The sequence below is a fragment of the Lasioglossum baleicum genome, chromosome 2, assembly GCF_051020765.1.
Source record: "Lasioglossum baleicum chromosome 2, iyLasBale1, whole genome shotgun sequence".
NCBI classification, from domain to species: Eukaryota; Metazoa; Arthropoda; class Insecta; order Hymenoptera; family Halictidae; genus Lasioglossum; species Lasioglossum baleicum.
In genome coordinates this window covers 7,917,842-7,940,043 of record NC_134930.1, presented here as the reverse complement: position 1 = coordinate 7,940,043, position 22,202 = coordinate 7,917,842, and the positions used below count along the sequence as shown (strand labels likewise).

General features: G+C 38.3%; 1 protein-coding gene across 3 annotated transcripts in view; it reads left to right on the top strand.

The window, feature by feature from the left end:
* LOC143219220 (protein O-mannosyl-transferase TMTC1-like) overlaps positions 1 to 22,202 on the top strand; it is a 719,300-nt gene that overhangs the window by 574,374 nt on the left and 122,724 nt on the right. For all 3 annotated transcript variants that reach the window (XR_013011281.1, XM_076445179.1, XM_076445165.1), the window contains 2 exons: positions 1,465 to 1,629; positions 4,223 to 4,336. Coding sequence is in view for 2 of the 3 variants with exons in the window: in XM_076445179.1 (XP_076301294.1) it covers positions 1,465 to 1,629; positions 4,223 to 4,336 (279 nt within the window). In the remaining variant the exon portion in view is untranslated. The remainder of the gene's footprint in view (positions 1 to 1,464; positions 1,630 to 4,222; positions 4,337 to 22,202) is intronic.

Here is a 22,202-nt window from a genome sequence, read left to right as displayed (position 1 = left end):
ACCGATTTCGATGAAATTTTCAGCATGTGTACAACTAAAAATTAACTCCAATTAAAAAGTGCCTTTTTTATTTTCTCATGTGCTTTTTAGAAATTGCGATTTTCTCAAAATCTTTGTTGCATGTCATTTGGTAAATTAATTCTTTTAATATTTCAAAAACAGTCAGGTTGGTTATTCCGATTATGTTATTTGACGTACATATTCATGTGTCAAGCTTTTATGTGGAATATACATATAATACATACATGTAGTACATATATCCTCCAAATTAATTTCGTCTAAAACTAAATTCTTATTATAAGTAACATTCACAACAGTTTAATGTAAATAATAACATGTAATACAGTGAAGAATTTGTAATTGTGCATTAGAACTTTGCACATGCAATTTAATTAGTTTAGTTTAATTGACGGATGTAATATATTTCCCCATGAAATAGTGACTATACAGGGTGTCCCACGCAACTGGAACAGCCTGTACCTCCTAAACGGTCGGGAATAGAGGAAAATGTTATAAGAAAAAGTTGAATGGCATCAGACGGTGCATACTACGCAACTAATTTTATGCATTTTCGTGCATCGGTGCATCAGAAAAATGCAACTGCACTCTTTTCCATTATAAATCAGAGAACTTTTAGCTTCAATAACTTCCTAACGAATAAGTTTAGGGCATAAGTATTTTAGTACTTTTATGTAGAGCACAACAAACTGCATCGATTGATGCAGTCAAAAAATGTAGGTTTACATTTTTTTTTAAAAGTGCAGTTACTTATTCCTTACTCCGCCGCGGTAATTAGCACCGCGTCACGCTGGTACCTGCGCCACCTTCTTTAGCTGCTGATAAAACAATAAACGACATGTAATCCAGTGGTATTGTTTAAAATACTATATACGTTTATACTAAATGCTTATATTTCGATAAAACAAGCCAGAATTCCTCCACACGCCAGGTGCAAGACTATATTCCATTATGCATAATTATTGTTAAATGGCAAAAAAAAAGAAAATCCTGAAACATGTATCCCCTATTTTGGATCAAAGATCACGCACCCAAGTTTACATTAAAATTAACTAACAATAAATAAGAGAAACTACAAAAAGAAATCAAATTTTTAATATATTGTTTAAACAAAAAATTTTTGTTAAAATTTTCTTGCGCGACTACATTGCCCATTGAAAAACACACAATTTAAAAAAAAATTCAAATTTTTTCGACCTCTGGTTTCCGAGATATCTCAAAAAGTATGGTTTTGACCCCCAACTTTGAGGGCTGTTTTCACCCCTTCAAAGTGGATGGTTGCCGATAAAAAAAAATACGTGTCAAATATTTTTCAAAGAACTATAAACTCCCAAAGTTTTATCAAAATCCGAATTTCGCATCTGAATATGTTCCCTTGTAAGTAAGCTAGAATAGTTAGAATTAAAATGAAGCAGAACAAGTGCTAACAAAATAATAAATTTACAGTGTTGGATGGATCCTCCTTGTTGTTTACGGGATGCAAATTACCTGGACAGCGATTCCACGCAGAAGAAGTATGATAACAGCTGGAATAGCACTCCTTTTGATCTTGGGATGCTACAAGACGGTCCTTCGAAATAGAGATTGGACATCCAGGGAGACTTTACTGAGGTTAATATATTTATCGCATAGTTTTATATTTCTTATTAATACATGTGTGGAAAGCATATTGATTTTTTAATTCCTTAAGGGGATAGACTCGTTTCTACGATTGCGAGGGTGCGGGATGCGGCTTCAAAAAGATCAATCTAGGCCGCGATCGCCCTCAAAAGTCCTATTTTTACGTTTAAGAGGCGCAATTTGCATTATTTGGCAGCATATAGCTGTCACATCTTTATGAAAATAGCAACATGCGCAGGTTTATGCTTCCGAATAATGCAAATTACGCTCCGAATAGTGAAAATTACGCCTCGTAAACGTAAAAATAGGACTTCTGAGGGCGACTGCGACCTAGATTGATCTTTTATCTAGCGCTTTTGACTACTGAAAAACCCCATCTTTGCATTATTGAGAAATCAGAAGGCGCATCCCGCACTCTTGCAATCCTGGACCCAAGAGTATATCCCCTTAAGGATGTTCTGGAGGTATATAAAAACGCAACAAAATTTTTGAAAATTTGACAAGATATAATTCTTACTAAATTAATGCAATTACCAAAGTCTGGGTTCGATTCACTGCACCGTTTAAGAATTACATATAGAGAATTCTTTTCTTATGGAGAATTAATAAAATTCCACTTCAAACCCTATTTAAACCTTGAAAAAACGCAAATAGAAACTCCAGTTTTTTTTATATATAGTAAAAATTATGTAATTAATTATGTTCAAAATTTATTAGGATTAACTAAACAGTCACAGAGCAAAAAATTATAAACTGTTACAAAACGTCAAATTTATCGTGTTGTCCTTCTCACTAACATGGAAACGCGACAACTGTGTAGGCCACTGAATATAGCTACAATCAGAGGGTACAATTATTCGCAAAAGTCACTTACAATTTTTTATAATATGAAGACAATTTGATTAAAAAATAAATATAACATGAAATTCACTAATTAAACGAAAGCTTTTTAAATTAATCTATTTTTTTAATGCAAAATGTACTCATAAATGGCTTTCATTGCCAATATATTGATGGATTTTGAATTTCTTGTACTTTTGTCTCCCATTGTACCTCCAGAACATCCTCTTAAGGGGTCTTATAGTTTTGATTTTGAGAATGAAACAATAGATGCTATTCCTTTGGCCAATTTGTATACTATTTCAAATAAGACTCCAAAAGTCTAAATTATTATTTACGTTGTTGTTTCGATAATTTACACTCCACGCATTTGTTACTTCGTTAACAAAAATCATGTCAATGTATTCTGTGTCATCGTGTATGTGTGCGCGCGCACGTGTGTACTTGCGTGTCTTTCAAGGGAAAGACCCCAAGTGTCCGACTTCGACTTTGATAATTTTTTGTGTGATGATGGTATATGGATCCCTAATTATGTATGCAAAATATTAGGTGTAGTTACTCAATAGTTTTAAAGATATACACAATTAAAGTTTCATATCTTGTTGATATACCATAATTTCAGCTGTAGTTTTCGAAGTTCCGTTAGCCGTGTAAGCAGGTTGCGTGATTCACAGGTATGAAACTTTAATTGTTTATATCTTTAAAACTATTGAGTAACTACACCTAATATTTTGCATACATAATTAGGGATCCATATACCATCATCTCACAAAAAATTATCAAAATCGAAGTCGGTCATTTGGGGTCCTTCCCTTGTTACGTGTTTACCGCTTGACTGGTTCCAAGGGTGACCTCCCAGGCAAACGGCGGGGGTAACGTTTTGACAGTTACGGTAGAAACCCTTCCGTTACTTACGGTAGAGTCCTTTGCGACAGTCCTTTAAATTTCGTTTGTCCCACCTCGTTGACACCTCGTTGATTCTTGGAACCGTTTAAAGCCCCCTTAATTCGAATTTACATTGTGCATCGTAATCGTATTTCAATTGTGAAAATGAATTATAATTTAATTGAATTGAATGGGAACCTGAATTACGAACTCCATTGTAATTTGATTGCAGTTAATTTAATAGAATGCAATTATTTATAATGATAATTAATGGAGTAATTCAATTGTAATTGTACACAGCTCTTTATACATTACTTCTTTTGATCGCGACTGTATAGAATGTAGTATAGAATGGAGTTCATTGGCACCAGGATCCCGATACAATCTACAAGTGGTATCACCGCGATAATACCGGTTAAAATGGTGGAAAATCTCTAGCGAGATTCCGTACGGAGTACGGATCCTCCGGTGAGAGGAAACGGGTTCGGAAGTCGAGGATTCTCTCGCGTCATCAAAATTTCCTCGGCAGTCATTTGCGCGGGCTGTTCGCAGCACACGGGGATCCCCGGCGCGGCGTAGCGCGGGGTTCGGATTCACGAAATCGCGAAGTAATTCCGAGAAGATTTACGACGGGCTCTCCGTCAGGGCTCGAACAACGCTCGTGGCACCGCGCCAGGCCCGTACTCACACCTATGACCGAAAGTTGCCGCGCCCTCGCGCGGGCAGAGCAATTGGGCCGTGTGCGCGACGATACGAAACGTAACTATCGTAGATAACGGGGCAGACAAGAGAAAGAACTTGGGGTCGTGTCCTGGGTCGAGAGGGTGGTTTTGTCTGACCCGGAGTCGCGTTGTTGCAGAGCGGGCTTGCGGTCCCTTCCCCACAACGCCAAGATGCATTACAACTTCGCCAACTTCCTCAGAGACATGTCGCAGCCGAACCATGCGATCCTCCATTATCAGCTGGCCCTTTGGTGAGTATTCCGTCTTCGACGTTGCTCATTCCGCTCGGCAGCTCGGCGAAATCCAACGCTGACTGGTTGCTCGCTTGCTTTCTTACGAAAACTCCACGAAACTTTTTCTCTCGACAAAACGACGACCACGGGCTCCCAGGGAGATTCTGTGAACGTCGAGAACGTTACAATGTAAGTCTGCGCTGAAGCAGTGGTCCGCCTTTTTACAGAAGGTTTTCGATTATCCCACTCCAAAAAATTAAATCTTTGCAGTAATTATACTCCAGTATCTAAACATTAGCGGAGATATTTCTTAATTACATTATGACCAAATGACGTACATATCTCGCAGAAAATTGTTATTTCGTTTCATAAATTTTATTATACAATCATCCTTTTACATTTAAAAATATTATCACGAAGAGGTCTACAAAGTTTTATATAAAAATTAAGACATTACTACCAACTCTTTAATTGATCGATAGGGATTAGGTAATTATAATTACAAGGTGAATGTAATTATTATACATTACTACAAATACCATTTAAAATTTTTGGTAATTTTTGTAGTATTCTGTCATTTATACCAGACAGGGTATTTTTCTGCCTTCACACTTTTGTTAGATTAGTTGGAGACAGTGCTGGGCTAATTCAAAGAAAAAGTATTGAAAATATTATTTATATAATATTTATAAAATAAGATTTATTACACATGTATTGAAGCTATTAATTGATGTAACATTTGCTGTGCGATGTTTTAGAAATAATTATTTGAAATAATAGTTTTCGTAGAATGTATTAGGAATAAATATTTGAAACAATATTGTTTTAAGGATATATGAAAATTAATTATTTCAACTAGTATTTCATAGTATTTTACTTACAATAGTCATCTGAAATATTAATTTTTTTGTAATTATTAAGGGAAGAAAGAGTAATTAAGAAAGTATGCAAGAAAAAGGAATTTTAATGCCTTACCTTTTCAAAATATTGTTTCAAGATGTTCGGTTATTTGCCTACAGTACCGTACATATTTCAAAACAAGAATCTGTTAGATAACTTCGGCGTGGTCTCAGAGAACTAATCCCGCAAAACTAAATATAATCTTTCAAATGGGGCCGATGAAGGAATTGGTGTATTAAATTTATAAAATAATCTTCGTACATCATCGTATTTACTGAGCATTATCATAGACGTATTAGGATCTTTTAAATATCGTAAAAACTCCACATTTTAATTTCATATTCGGAATTCGGATTTCCTGTAGAAACTGTATTTTCCATAAAACTGGACATGTCGTACAATAAGTTTCCCTGTTCACTTCTACGTTACAACTAAACTGATTCGTAAACACAAGTGTTACTCTACAGTAATATGAGCCAAACGAAATTTGGCCGCAGCAGTCGGGTGATAGCACACACACACAAATGATTTCTGAGATACGGTTCTGTTGTGGATTTTAACCGCTTACTTACTCTACGTATAATATATAAGCTGTGACGTTGCAACCTTTGCGACGTCCCTTCTCCGTTAATTCCGCGCATATTTGAGAGCGATAAGGGACCGGACCGCCCTCTAACGGGACACGTTACCGATACAGGATTCGAGAGCGCTCCTCTAAGAGATTCCGATATTATCGAGGACCTCCTAATGACATCTGTCGCGCGTGCCGAGAACGGCAAGTTTCAGGGCCGTATATGGAACGCGCAGAAGGAACCACCGATCGTCCGAATTGTCACGGGAAATGAACAATCGCCCCAAGGCCAGGAAGCTCCCGACGGAAAAGCGAATGGCCGTTTCGAGAAATTAGAGCTTGGTGCGAGGACACTCGGCCAACAAACCGGAGGCGCCGCCAGGACAGAAGCTCTCTTAAACATCTCGTCCAAGGTGACGCACTGGAAGACCTGACGCCGTCTCGCCCCGGCAAGGGAGAGCTACCCCGGGGTCGGTGCCCTCGTAGCCAAGAAGAGGAAGCCCCTCCGCTGGTCAAGTCGAGCGATAGGCTCCTTGACCAATTTCGTGATTGCCCGGGGCCCTAGGGCGCGAAGAGGGAACGCTCCTGTGCCGCAGAGTTACGCCGTGGAAACACGCCATAGGCAATTCGGAAAAGCGGTCGAGTGGGGGGAACCGAGTTCGATCCGCTAGATTGCCGAAAATCGATGGATCACTGTCGCGCTGGCTCTCGTTATCGCATGTCGTGCGTTCTGCACTCGCGTTGCGAACTAATTGTAACTTAGCGTCGGGAAACCGAGAAGTGCCCGTTGGAGGTTTTCGTGGTGTCTAGGATGAAGTCCACCTACGCTCCGGCCGTGCCTCACGCTCTACCGAGAGCAGTTCCGAAAAAGGGCATCGAAAACGAGAAACGGTAAGCCGCACTTGTGATCCATTCGGTATTTCGTTGCGCGACGGCTCGACCTTCGTCGCGAGAGGACGAATGCTTCCCATTCCGTCCTCGATAATTCGCTCGCGTTCGTTTCGGGAATGCTTTGAGATTTCGAGATTATTTTGAGAGTTTTCGTCTTTAAATTACGTGCGAAAGAGTGTCCTAAGAGGAGTCGCGTTTCGTGCGAGTAAATCTTTTCGGTCTCTTCGTGTTTCTCGAATCCTGTGTCTCTCGCCGAACATCGTAGGGTTTTCGTCGGCGTTCGATCGCGTAATTGTTAGCGTACGCGTCGGGGCGAATCACGGGCGGAAGTCATCGCGACAGTCTCGCAGTTCGCCGGTCATCTGCGCCTCGCGTTTCCGAAGTTCGTTGCGAACGAAATCACGGTAATTGTCAGCGGTATCGTGCGAGCAAAATCGGTAAGACAACCGCGCGGCGAACGACCATCTTCTCGCTATCTTGTATGAAGAGCGCGGGCTCTCGGGTCGCGGTCACGTGACCGCAGATTTTGTAATTTAACGACTGCTACAATAAATAGCTCGAGACCATATCGTAGTCGAATTACTCGATTCCCTGTGAGATCCGTCCTGCCGAAAGGGCTGTCCTAGTCATCCCGTGTTCGAGCCATCTGGCCCAGTCGCGACGTCGTTTTCGATCCGCGTATCTCGAAGATTCGACTCTCGACCTCGGCTTCTCCGAGCTCGAGCCTTGTTCCGCGTTTCGTGTGGCATCCTTGCGGTGCCTGGCGCCCGAACCTTTCGTTTGTCGTGAGGAAATCGTCGAATCCTCGAGTCTCGTTTGTCTCGGGCGGACCGCGTGTACTCGGCTTGCACGCGGCCTGGTCTCAGCGCCTGCAAGGCCCGAAGTTGACCGGCTTCCGCGAGTCAAACCGCTCGTCGGAAAAAGGTTAACGTGACAAAGCATAGTTATGAATGTCTAAATATATCCATAGCTTATTTCGGTGAAAGGTAGTGCTGAAATTTCATTGCACCAATAATGGCAGAAATATTTATTTCAAGTAACTATTTTAAGTTCGTGTTGAGAAACACATAATTGAAATACATATTTCATATTCTTGGGAGATTGAATAAATATTTCAAATAGTATTTCCACTAATAAAAAAATAAATAGATATTTCAAATTATTATAATATTTTTATTTTTATTTCAAATATTATTTTGCCCAGCCCTGGTTAGTAATAGATCATAGCCACCTTTAGAGCATCTCAGTCCATCGGTTCCCCCACTATCAACTATTTCATATTGCCCCCACCGTGCTTTGCCTCGCGTGACTACGAGCCACTGCAAGCATACTTACAATTAGTGATGGGATCTGAAACACTTCGAATCGCTTCGATCCAATGTTTATGACGAAAAATTTGAATCACTTCCAACATAATTCAAAGCTTAGAACTCTTGAAGATCTCAAAAGTCTTGAAACCCAAATCTAATCCAGATCTAATCCATGCATTTACACGTAAAGGTTTTTGCAATTATCTCGTAAACTAAAGCCGATCGTCGAAAACTTTAAACGGAAATGTTGATTAGAATGGTGACCTTGACAACAAATTTCAAGGTCATTCAAATCGGAGAGTAGGTATCACATCGACAAATTCGAGTCTTGAATGTCTTGAAAATCTTGAAAATTTGGTGTCTTGATCAAAACTTTCAAGAGTTTCAAGAATTTCTGACTTCGAATATACGTCGAATTGAATCAAAATCTTGTAGTGATTGATTTGTTTGAAAAAAACTTGCAAGACAGAGTACTGAATGCCCATCACTACTTATACTAATCTCCCCAACCTCCGCCTACGCTCCACAGGAGTATGGTTGCGAGGACCCAGAAGTAGGGAGACGAGTTGTCTACGTGTGTGTGTAGCTCGCGAGCCGGAAGTTGACCAGACCTGTTTTATTAAAACGAATTTCCTTTTGAATACTTAAAATAAATTACCAGATACGTTTCGCTATATTAAATACAAAATAGAACATTGGTATAAAAAATATTCACTTTAAAAATTGTGTTTTACTATTGCAGAAGTTGTAGTACTAAGACACTCGCTCACATCAAATATACAGGGTGTGTCCGTTAAGTAATGTCACCATTTTTTAGGCATTTCCGGTAGTGTAATTAAAAAGAGTTTTAGACAAAAGTTTCTCAGTACTTGGTGAGCTACATGTTCGCATATTCTTAAATCTGAAAAAATGCTTTTTACGTAAAAAAGTAAAGGTCAGCTTGACTTTTTTAAATGGCACCACATGCTTTGGACATCATGGGATTGTTTCTGACGTCGAGACGTATTTAACAGTGTATTACACTAAGACTTTGAAATGACCTCAAACTCGAAAATTTTGTGCAAACGTAACTTCAATGAAAAATTATTTCTTATAAAACAAAGCTAATGTAACTTGCTTTGTTTTCTAAGAAATAATTTTTGATTAAAGTTACGTTTGCACAAATTTTTTGAGTTTGAGGTCATTTCAAGGTCATAGTGTAATACACCGTTGAATTCGTCTCGACGTCAGCAACAATCCTATGACGTCCAAAACATATGGTGCCATTTAAAAAAGTGAAGGGGACCTTTACTTTTTTACATAAAAAGCATTTTTTCAGATTTAAGAATATGCAAACATGTAGCTCACCAAGTACTGAGAAACTTTTCTCTAAACCATTTTTTAATTACACTATTGTAAATGCCTAAAAAATGGTGACATAACATAACGGACACACCCTGTATACTTATAAATTATGTCAGAAACTTCTTTATATTAAAACCCTGGATTGCTATAACATGATGCTATTGACATAGCACTTACTATAGTAATTGCAACAGCGTCCAATAGCAACTGACTGGAACAATAGGATTAATGGGAATAAAATTGAATATGTTATCTCGAGCGGCGGCCAAATTAATTCTAATCATACTACGCCAGGATAGTAATACTATTTCCAACGTCACGTCTGCTATATGTTTAATTGCATCGGAAGAGGGATTGTTTGGCATAACCGGCGTTTCACACAATCTAGTACACTGTGCGTAATAACAGAACTGTGGATATTTATGCGTCAGTAATTGTTATTAAAAACGATCTAATGAAACATAAATACAGCAGTAATACGCTTTTTTATTCCACTAAAAAATTGATTGAGCTTTGTCTAATTTCATATCATCGAATTCTCCAAAGTGTGAATTCGTATACATACCAGCAATATTTTTTTATGTTAGGATTCATTTAATTACTCAAATTGCTATAGATACAGAATGGTAATCCAAGAACGCTGCGATTCAAGACACAGAAACAGCTTTGGAATTGATTTCTTCCTCCAACAGTTTAAAGCCATTGAAAATATCGATTACATACATAAATCGCAATTAAATAAAATGAATTTAATAAAAAATTGAAAATATTAATAAAATAAAATTCTGGTACTTTCTATAATAATTCAAGAACACTATAATTCAGGACACAGAAACAATTTTGGAATTGATTTCTTTCTCCAACAGTTTAATGCGAAAATATCGATTACATACATAAATCGCAATGAACTAAAATGAATTTAATAAAAAATTGAATATATTACTAAACTAAATTCTGGTAGTTTCTAATAATAACTTGAGGAAAACGGGTCTCGAATGTAAGAAAAGGTAGTCTCAATTTTCCAACTTGCGAGTTGAACGATCTTCTTCAGCAATTCCCGGGTTAATAATATGATACCCGTAGCCTAAGGATCTCGACGAGCAGCAAGAATTACAAGAATTTGAATAACAGGAATAAATTTTCCCCGAGTTAGCCGCAGAAATGTACAAAACGAAATCTTTGCAGGAATGAAGAAGCAAAATCTTGATTCCGAAGTCATGAGATACTACCATCCGCGTTTCATTTAAAAATGCATGGAAATTAAAAGAGCAATCTTTTACGTTCCGCAAGCGGCCTGCATAATACATACGCGCAACGTTTTCAATTTTCCAGCGAGAGACGTAGACGGTATCGGTCGACGTCGTCCTCTCCCTTCAATAGGATCGCTAGAAAAGCCACTGTCAAGTCCTCCGAGTGGCTCGGTCGACTACCCACTTCTATTTGCATTAAAACCGAACCGCTCGGAAATACACGTAGACGACGTGGCGCGGCGCGGCGCGACGTGGCGGTTTCTCGCGGGAAAGTGTTTTCAGGAAACCGCAGACAGCGGTGTTTGCCGTAGGACGATTTAAGAGGCACTCGTGGCCGATGAATTCCCCCCCATTTTCTCGTCGGGGGAAAAATTCCACGGCACCGGTGAAACGGCGAACGCGTTCATTACGAGTGACGCAAAGCAAGGGAAGAGAGGGGGGGGCGTTATTGTTAAAAATTAACCAGCGAAAGTGACGGCGCGGCTGGTTCGTCGAGCATTAAACAGACGGTCGCCGGCGCGTGAAAACAATTTTTATGAGCCCCGCGATCTCGGGACATGGCCGACGTTTGTTTTCGAAAGCGAGGCGGGCTGAACGTTGCCCGGGTTTTTAAACCGAAATTTCGGAGGTCGAAATGGCCGCGGGTGCACGCGGTCCGCCGACCAGAAGCGCATAAATCAACGTCGACGCGACGTCCCTCTCTGACAGCCGAATTTTTCGAGTACAGTTTCGCACGCGCACCTTTCTCCCGCGATCGATTCGCCAATAATTTCGCAGCTAACTCGAGCGAGATGAACGTCCTAATTCGGCGATTGCGTGATAATCTCGGGATCCGGACGATTTCGAATCCGGACACAAAGTCCTGCTTCTGAATTTGAATCGTTTGATCGGAATCGATTTGGTGTTCCAAGCGTGGCGCGATCGCGAGTCGCCTGTTGTGTCGCGGATTAATCACACGGATTCAATTACTTTTACACGGTCATTAGTCGCGCAATTACCTATACAGACGCGATCTTTCCACGATTCTGTCCGCGAGGGTTTTAATTGCGATAGGTGTGTATAACCGGCGTTGCAGAACAGTTTCGACTCACGTCGAAAGTTGATTGTATCAACTATGCACGCATGTCTGCGGGGAAGGCTGCCGGTACGGTCTATGGACGCATATGTGCGGCCGGCGAAGGCTATCGTTCAGGACTATGGACGTGGTTTTTTCAATCCCATACACGCTACATACGCAAAACCCATCAATATTTATGATGGACACATCATATAAGTATGATCTAGGTGCACGGTAGTGCACCAGCCAAGTTCTCGCACTGTGTATCTCCTTTTACATGAAACTTAGCCGTTTTTTAGAGGCTTATAACTCGGCACGGGAGGCAGATGGAGAGATGTAATTTCGTACACTTGTTAAATGCTATCATGTCTCAATATTGACAAAACATTAATCTTCCAACATTAGTAGGTTCCGAGATATAGGACCTCAAAAATCGCTAGTCACTGACTGACTGACTGACAGATCATCTAAACATTTAGGGTAATTCCCATTGACCTACAAGCTTGAAAATTGGTACATAGGTCCACCATAACAAACACTCAAAGGACTAATTATCAAAGTTTGAAATTTTACACCTTAAAGGTGTTGAATTTAAAAAAAAACATTACGAAATAGGTACGTAGGATAGAACATAGCAGCATAACATACATAAGTATACGTTTTATTAGCTTCGAAGTCGCAACAAATACTGATGAAAAAAACAATCGCTCTAACGTAAACAAAAGAAACTGCACCGTTAATCTTCGATGCATTGAATTTGTATTTTGTCTTGCAGATTAGAAAAGGATTTTTTTCTTTGATACCTACTTGATAATTGATGAAATTTCAACAAAAATTGATGAAATCCCAACAAAAAGTGTGAGATCAAACAAAATACGGCCAAGTTCGTTAGCTTAGAAATACCTCTTGCAATACTGAAAAAAGCGTTTGTAAAAATTAGTTTAAAAGAACGCTATTTAATTTTTAAAGAGTTGCATGGAGGGCTGAATTATTCAAACTTTCTTTTATTTTTTTTATTTAACTCTTTAAAAATTAAATAGCATTCTTTTAAACTAATTTTTACGAACGCTTTTTTCAGTATTGTAAGAGGTATTTCTAAGCTAACGAACTTGGCCGTATTTGGTTTGATCTCACAACTTTTTCTGGCCATAGGAACTTGGATCCTGTTTACAGGATGTTTTTTTTGGGTATGTTTATACATATATACAGTGGACCACGAAAGTATTTGAACGCAATTTGAATTTGAAACCTGACTTTTTTTGATCCATTAGAAGAATTAATTTACCAAATTACGTGCAAAACAGATTTTGAAAAAACTGCAATTGCTAAGCATTACATGTGAAAGTAAAAGAGACAGAATTTATAACTTTTTGATTAGAGCCCGTAATCATTCGTTTTGTAGATATATGTTAGTTATATACATGCTGAAATTTAATCGAAATCGGTTGACGCAGAAAAAAACGACACGCATCGAAAGATGTAAGAATCTGTGGATTTTAAGCAGAAACTGACCAAAAGTCACGGAAACTATGATTTTCACCACATTTAACCACTTGCAGCTCTTGAGTATGTTAATCGATTTTGATGAAATTTTCAGCATGTGTACAACTAATATAGATCTACAAAACATATATTTTAAATTTTCACATTAAGGGCCCAAATAAAAAAGTTTTAAGGAATGCTTTTTTTCATTTTTGCATGCAACCTTGTAAATTGCAATCTCTGGAAAATCTTCTTTGCCAATATATTTTATAATAAAAGATTTATGACTCTAAAAACTGTTTGATTTTGTAGGAAAATGTCTATTAGCATATAATAATAGCAAGTTAAGCTCGTTTAAACATTACAAAAAAAGATATAAAGATTTTTACTAAGATTTTGGCTTACGATGCCAATCATTGTACAGTTTACCCTATATTGATTTTGAACTGCTGGAACCTAATTTGGAAATACTGTACGCCGTGCAGAAGAAGTACGATGATCGATTTTTGCCGATAGTTGCAACTCTCCAATCAGCGCGTTCTTGATGTACCATCGACGCCCTTCCAAACGTCCTAACCGTATATTTTCCTAGAGGGGGTGGGAGCAATAGCTACATGGACGTGGAACCTTCGAAGATTTCGATAACACATCTCAGAATTTCCTCCAAGTCAATCCTTGGTTGCTTCGGTGTCATAACACGTCACGGCTATTGAGGACATCGGGGACGAAAAGCTTGAATGTATGTCGAATAGTGTCCAAATGTTGCACGAAACCCCTGGTCACAAAAATAGCTGTTGAATGCCAATGTCATTCAATATTTAAAGTGAGACGTACAGTGAACCACGGTAATATTCGGACACTTTAAAAGGACGATAGCTGTTTTAATATCACATCATATATCTTGGATTCTATTGAGAAGTTAGAACAATTAATTTACTACATGACGTAAAAAAGGAATTTTGAAAAATTCCAATTGGTCGGAATTTCAAAGAAAATAATAAAAACTGTTCTTTACAACTTTTTTATATAGGCCAATATTGAAAATTTCAAAACTACATTTTGTAAACCTGTGTCAATTATCCATATTCTGATATTTTCATCAGAAATGATAGATTTTCAGTTATAGGCTGAAAATCGTGAAAAATTGCAATTTTTACCGTCTTTAAAAGTTTGTAGCTTATTGCAACATTGATCGATTTTGATGAAATTTTTAGAATACATATGTATAAATGACACAGCTGTACAAAATGTATTTTTAAAATTTTCAATATAGGCCCCCATAAAAAGTTGTAAACGACAACTTCTAGTATTTTCTTTCTATAATTCCTACCAATTACAATTTCTTCAAACACTTTTTTTCACGGCGTGTAGTAAGCTAATTGCTCTAACTTCTAAAAAAATATCCAAGCCGTATGATCTGACATTAAAAATGTTATCGTCCTTTTAAAAGTGTCCGAATATTACTATAGACATTCTGGCTCTTGTGTTCCACCAAATTGAAATATCCGAATACCGTCCACAAACTAATCATTTCATTCCTGCCTGTAATTCATCCGCAAACTCTGTTCTATCTTCAACCTCTGTTCTAGTCGTATCATACCCGAACTTCATCGTTCCTACGTCATCTTCATACTCTGACCTCACTATACTACCCCTCATGAATCCTAAACTTCGCCATTCTAATTTTGAACCTATATACAGGGTGGTTCGTAGCTGGTGGTGCACTAGGGTATGGTGCGACTCTACGAGAAAGCGTAAGTCGAGAAAAAAGAATAAAATTTATTCCTCCGATGCTTCGTTTCCAAGAAAATCAATTTTAAAGTTTTACCAAGCAAAATACATTTCAATAAGGCTTGTCGATACATTTCATACATTTCAATTAAATTCTTAAAAGTGTTCTTGCAAGTAGAATAACCTCATGTGTCAGTTTGTCCCATTCGTGCGAAGACACCCTCAATAATGAAGATGTCCCACATCGGATGAAACGTCCTAATTCTGGCGTTAAAATAGTTTCGAGCGCGAAAGGGTTAATAGCAAAAAACTTGTTAATGGAAGAGAGTATAGCTTTTTCATCACGAACGTGTCATAAACCTTATGGACGAAGACTTCACGTGTCTTGTTTCTGCGCGTTGAAACACGTCTGTTGCGCCACGGAAGAGACATCTCGACGGAACCCCGGCTGACTAGGAGAGGAAGCTTCAATTTACACGGTGCTTTCTTTTTTTTTCTTCTTTCCCATTTTCCTCATTTTGTCGCCTTCTCTTTCTTGCGTCCTCTTTAACGAGAGGCCAGCACACCCGGGCGAGGGGACGCGCTTATCAAAGCAGTAAGAGGTTTACTGACAGCGACTGGTATTCCGATAATGAAAATTCCACTTCCCCGTTCGCGCGAATCCTTTTGAAGTCGCCGCTTCAATGAGTCGTTCCCCGTTCTTCTACCTCTGGACCAGACCGTATCTTCCTTTCTTTTCCGGTACGCCGGCCATCTTTCGCGCCATACAGCACCGTGCTGTGCCGCGCCGTGCTATGCCATCGGTCCATGGCCAGTGACGGATAGTTCGAACATTCCAGGATAGAATCCAGCAGGTTCTGTGTTCCTCTTGCAGCATGCCACCATTCGGTGGACACGGTGAGACTATCGGAACGAATTGTGGATATGTATTTACCAGCGTAACTGTACCGATTACTACGGTATCATGCTTTGATCGTACTTTATTTTAATATTATTCTTCATTTATCATGAGTAGACTGCGGATGTTTATGTAAATACATATTTCGATATGCAAATATTAGAATATTTTGCATATTGCATGCGCTTTCTACCATGTGCATATGCACATATACTTACATACACTCGCGTCGGTATTTAAGTTGACGCTTATATTTTTAGAAAATTGAAGATAAAACCGTGTAATAAAAGTAAATGACATATTAATTTGTAACAGAAGTATATTTAGTCATCATAAATTCAACAGAAACAGTAATTTCATTTTATACCAAAACAATATAAATCAAAGATTTTTTATATTTTCGCTGATATCGAAAATTAAGTTGACGGTAAATATAATATAATATTAATAATATTATGTTTAACCCTTTGCACTCGAATGGCGAATGTAAGGCGCCAGTAAAAATGGCCACACCATTATTCAAAACAGTTTCAATATTATTAAATTCGTCCGTTTTCTATAAATGGTGAAAAGCCCGACTGTTAAAAAAGATTACATAGAATAAAAATGTTCTGCGTCGAAAGAAATGATTTTGAGTTTCGAATTAAAATTACTTATTAATACGAGGCTTGATAACCCTTTGCTTTTATTACTTCTAATAAGCGATTGGGCAGATTCTGTATTAATTTTTCTAATGTTTCAGCTGTTATCTCATTCCACTTGTTTTTTAAAGCTGCGGTGAACTGAGATTTTACATATCACTTATTTTTTGGAGTTTGCTGGACTAATTCATCCTATACATGTTCTATGGAATTTAAATCCGGGCTCCGAGGGGGACATGAGAGAACAGAAATATTATTTTCTGCTAAAAATTCCTTAACTATTTTTGTCGTATGTTTCGGGTCGTTATAATGTTGAAAAATGTAGGTTTTCTCAACTCCGAATTTTTCAATAGATTTAAATAAATCCTCCCTTCGGAATTCTATGTATTTTACAGCAGTAAGTCTTCCATCAATTATTGTCAAATTTCCAACTTGGTTGTCGTTGGAACAACCCCATATCATTATGCTACCACCGCCGTGTTTAATAGTGGGAGTTATTAACGTCGGTTTAAACGCCTTTCCTTCTTTTCTCCAAACACACTTCCTTCTCTTATTCGAATTCAATTCGAATTTGGATTCATCACTACATGTTATGGATTTCCAAAATAAAATGGGTTTCTTGTACAATTCTTTGGCAAAGTTCAAACGTTTTTGAGCATTTACACTAGAAATGTACGGTCTTTTCCAAGATATCCGTCCATGTAAATTATGCTCGTGTATGCGTGACTTAATTTACGTAATTGATATTGGCAATGACATATTTTCTTTTATTTGTTTTGAACTAATAAACGGATTTTTTTTTACTTCTCTGCGTATTTGTCGATCTTGACGAGCGGATGTGTGCCTTTTCCTACCCGTTCTTATAGAATTTTCAGGTTTACCTGTGCTTTTTAGTTTTTGGCATATTTTTCGGACACGTTCTTTGGATATTCCAAACTCTATTGCTACTGGTTGCAAACTTTTTCCTTCCATTCTTCGGTTGTAAAGTATTAAATACCGTCAATTCTCTACTTTTAAACATTTGTAATGTTACGTCCCGAAGTCTGACTTGCGCGAAATTATCGTTCCGCGACCCATTCCCCTTACTGGACGCTCGAATACGATACAACCTTTTGTCTTTTGTCTTAGCGAACATGCGTATACTACTTAACGCTTACAGGTTGTAGATTCGCCCGAAGCGGCGGACGAGAACGGAGATAATTGAGACGGCGCGAATCTTCGCGGGGAAGTGTTTAGCGACTTATCGGACAGTTGAGTATGGCGATCGGTGAATACAGACAGGCTTCCTTCATGCGACTGCTTTCGTTGCTCTTTGACGGCTGCAGTAAAATCAGGCTGGGTCGTCGTAGGGAGAACGATGATCCTCGCTCGTCCTGGGAAGATCACGTCGTTGGTAATCCTCGGTTGACGGGGGATACCCCGCTGTTGTCCTCCGTCTCGCGTTAGTTGACGCGCACGAGCTTTCGTAATTGACAGCGACGACCGGCGCGGCGCGGCAGGTGATACTCGTATTAGAGAATGTGTTGAATATATATATATATATATATATATATATACATATATATATATATATATGTATACATTGAAGTAAAGAGAGGCTTCTGTGTTTCCCGTTGGAACCAGAGGAATGCATCGAGCGACTGGGTAGGCTCAGACGTGCGAGTTGGAAATGCAGAAGCAGGTAGAACGCGAATTGAAAAGGAGAGTATCACAACCGCGAGGATGTAGGGAGAAGAACTAAGCGAGACTCACTTATTAAATTAATAATTGAGAATATATTTGTAACGTACGAAATGGAATAACAATGAATTAAAAGCGCGTGATATAGTAAGACCGCTCGAAGGCGGATGAGAGCGAGGACTCGTCGGAGTCCGGACCGGGACATCCAGGAGGCGACGAGCCTCGCTGGAGTCTTGAACGAAAGTGACGGTCTGACTGTCCAAATTGAACTGAACTAACTGAACTGTTTTTGGGATCGTGAGGTCGAATATATAGGTGTCTTATCTTCTACGCGATGTGTCGTTAGACATAACGCTACGGATGTTATGAGATGCGCGATTAATGATTACTATTGATTACGGAGAATGCTACGTGATACTGCTACGGGGAATACATTAAGATGTGATTATTATACAAGAGTTAAGATAAGAATGGGTGTATGGTATGAGGTGAGAATCGGATGTGATGATCAGAGCGAAGTATGACTACTTATATCTAACGAATATTATTAATAATTACGGTTACAATATCCTACTCTTATTAACCATGCCTATGGCAACACGTCGGCAGACGTGACAGTAAATATGAATATTATATGTTAAAACCATTTTATACGCTATCAAGTATATTATTACTATTAAAAAGTAATTATACACCATGAATTTTGAATGGAAAATAAAAACATTATTTGCGTCAACTTACTTACCGGCTGGTACAATATGGACAAGAGAGAGAGAGAGAGAGAGAGAGAGAGAGAGAGAGAGAGAGAGAGAGAGAGAGAGAGAGAGAGAAAGAGAGAATTTCAGATATTTGTAATTACTACACTTACTGCAATCCTTTTGCTTCGAAACTTTGTAATCAACTGCGACAGTGGTCGTACCCAATGGTAACACAAGCAAAGGACGAAAAGATCAAGTACGGCACGTACACTAGGAAAACAAAGCAATGCGTTCTTGGAATTCTGTCGCGTCAACTTAAATACCGACACGAGTGTATGTTACATATTTCTTTTATATAATTTCACTATATTTTGCTGCTATTTGTGTGACTTCAATATTTTATGTCAAAAATTTGGACAAAATTAGAGGTTCGACTATTCCTTTTTCTTAGAATCTGAAAACAGTAAAATCATGAATTCACTATCTCTATTTTGTGTCTGTAAATAGGTAGTTGAGGATTTTGATGAAGATGATATAATTTCAATTGCAACAGCTAAGAATGTGTTGCAATAGACACAAGTTGCACAAAATTTGACGTTTACAAAAGTACATTTACAAACTCTTCCAGCCACAATAAAGAGACTGGAAACTGTTGGTTCACCCTTTACAAATTTAATGAAAATATTCATGGACTGTATTGAACAATTAAGAGATTAAAGAGCAATTAAGAGTGTTAAAATTTAAAATAGATGCAGTGGTAAAAGAGATTCCTGGTTTATGCGATATGTCTAAACTCGTGAGAATATTAAGCGATGAAAATGTGTCAACTAATGTACCACAATGCTACTGAAACAAATATAAATATGCACCCATTACATCTTGTGATGTAGAACATACTTCTTCAGCATATAAGTCAATATTAACTGACAAACGGCTACAACTGCTACAAACATGGAAAAATTACTAGTAACTTATTGTAACGCAAATTATGGTGTTTCCGTATAAATATTTTTGTATTAGTTCTGATCATATTTTTCGTGGATATTTGCATATTTTTTCTGCATATTTGCATATTTTTTGTGCATAGTTGCATATTTTATCTGCATATTTGCATATGCTTTTTGCATATAATACGTGTAAGCATTTTATGGAAGATGTGTTCTGAATACAAAAAGATCGGTGTCCCTCAAAACTTAACCCTTTGCACTCGGAGCTATTTTACTCGAAAATTAAACATTTCTTCCGACCTAAAATATTTGCTTTTTTATGAGATTTTAAATTTGGTAGATATGAAATTGATATTATCCCTTATGAAATACTTAAATGTTCAGTAATTGATCAGATACCTACATATCTAATAATGTAAAAATATTTTCAATAATGGTACAGCAATTTTTAATGGCGCCATAGAGTCGCCACTCGAGTGCTAAGGGTTAATACAACAAGAGAAAATATTGGGTTGGGGAAAAAGTTCTTTTGTATCCTCCCGATAGATGGTCGTATCATGTCATAACTCTGTCAGTATTAATCGGATCTGGCATTACTTGAATGCGTCTGATAGGTGATATATCACAGAGTAAGTACAAACAAGAAATTGTGATATTTGTTTATTTAGTCAAAAGTTATTACGTCTTGAGAATGAGTGAAAACATGGAAGAAATTCTATACATTTTGAAATTTTATGATACTATCATTGAAACAATTGGCTTGTGATAGCTACAATATGATATAAATATTCTTGATTCAATTTTGTCTAAATGTCTTGCAAATACTGCATCGAGAGTTGTTCCTGATGATCTTGTTGTCGCTTCATTAGGATTATTTACCATTTCCAATCTTAATTTACTTCTAAACATTACTAGACTGCAAGAAGTTTCACTTCTGCCGCGCGTGGTTTTTTTTAAACCCTACAACTTTTGTACGTAACATTTTCTTGCGCTGTTTGAAATAACCAAGATATTTAAGTGGACAGAGTACGCAAGACACACTGTATATCAAACCTAGTTGATCTAATCGGCATTTTAAAACGGCCACTGTCATATAAAAAAGCCTCATTAGGTAAGAGGGCTGGAAGGTGTCGTCATTGATCCTCGTCGATGGCTCATCAGCGCGAGGCGTGTGACGAAATCTCGTCCACTCTATTGCGCTTTAAGTCGTAAACCCCTCTCGGATTTTTACGCTGACAACGATTCGAGAGGAGGGGGAATGGCGGGTGGAGGGACGGGTGGCGAGAGATGGAGGGCCGGAAATGGAAAAGTGCAACGATTCGTGAATTTCTGAAACTACTCGTTCGCTCCGGCGATCCTGTTCCTTCGTATTCAGATCCGGTAAGCAAAATTAATCCGTGCACCAGCGTACACCGTTTACAGACGGAGTAAAATGCAGGATCCAATTAAATAATTCAAGCATGACGGCGCAATGAAGGGTCGGAGCCGGGTGCAACCACGCGCGTCTGTGCGCCTTGGCGCTGACCCCGCGTAAAAACGCATGAAAACTCGCCGCAAAACACTCGATATTCCCCCGATCCCCGGAATCGAGTGTCGGGACGAGTGTTCCGCGATGCGTCAAGAATTACGGGAAAACGGATTTCACCGAGGGTGGTCCGATTTGTGTTCGGCAGACATTTTCTTGGCTGATCGAGAACATCGGATGGAGTCGGATAAATATAATTGTTTGTGTGAAAAATAGGAAATAATGATGTGCTTCAGTACTGATACGAGACTTTGCATCGACTGACGGTCATTCAACGTACCCGACCTGGTTTTCTCATATGAAGACAAATAATTATTTAAATAAAAAATAAATTTCTAAAAAATACCACGTTTTTAAAACGGACTAAAAGGTATAAAATAACTTTTTAAAAAACGCCACGTTTAAAAAACGGACTCAAAAGTATGAAATAATTTTTTCTAGCCCCATACAGATTCCTAAGCCCGTACAGATAGTCCTGAAAATTTGTGATTGGGAATTTTTAATAGCTATGAAAATACTTGTAAGATTTAAAACGAAAAACGTGGGGAACGAAGAACGAAAAAAACGAGAAACTGTTCTTTCGCTTGGTAAACAAACATTATAGTATAATAATACGCAGTAATTTTGTAAACATCGCACGGAGCTCGAACGCATACTGAGCTCCTTCGGTGCGAAGCGAGTCAGTGAAGTGGGGATGAGTCAGAGTGGGAACCAAGTGGGTACTACCGATCGTCGCGCGGGGAGGTGTAAAGGTTAAATTTTTAATAGTTTATATCTCCTAAACGCATAAGCTTTTAAAATTTTTTTTTAAATATTGCATTGTCATCCAGTTCTGTGAACTATGTTTAAAATTTCAAGTCTCTAGCTCATCGGGAAGTTAGTTTAAAATCAATTGCAAAATTTGTACCGAACAAACAGACAGACAGACAAACAGACAGACAAGAAAGCGAGCTAATAAA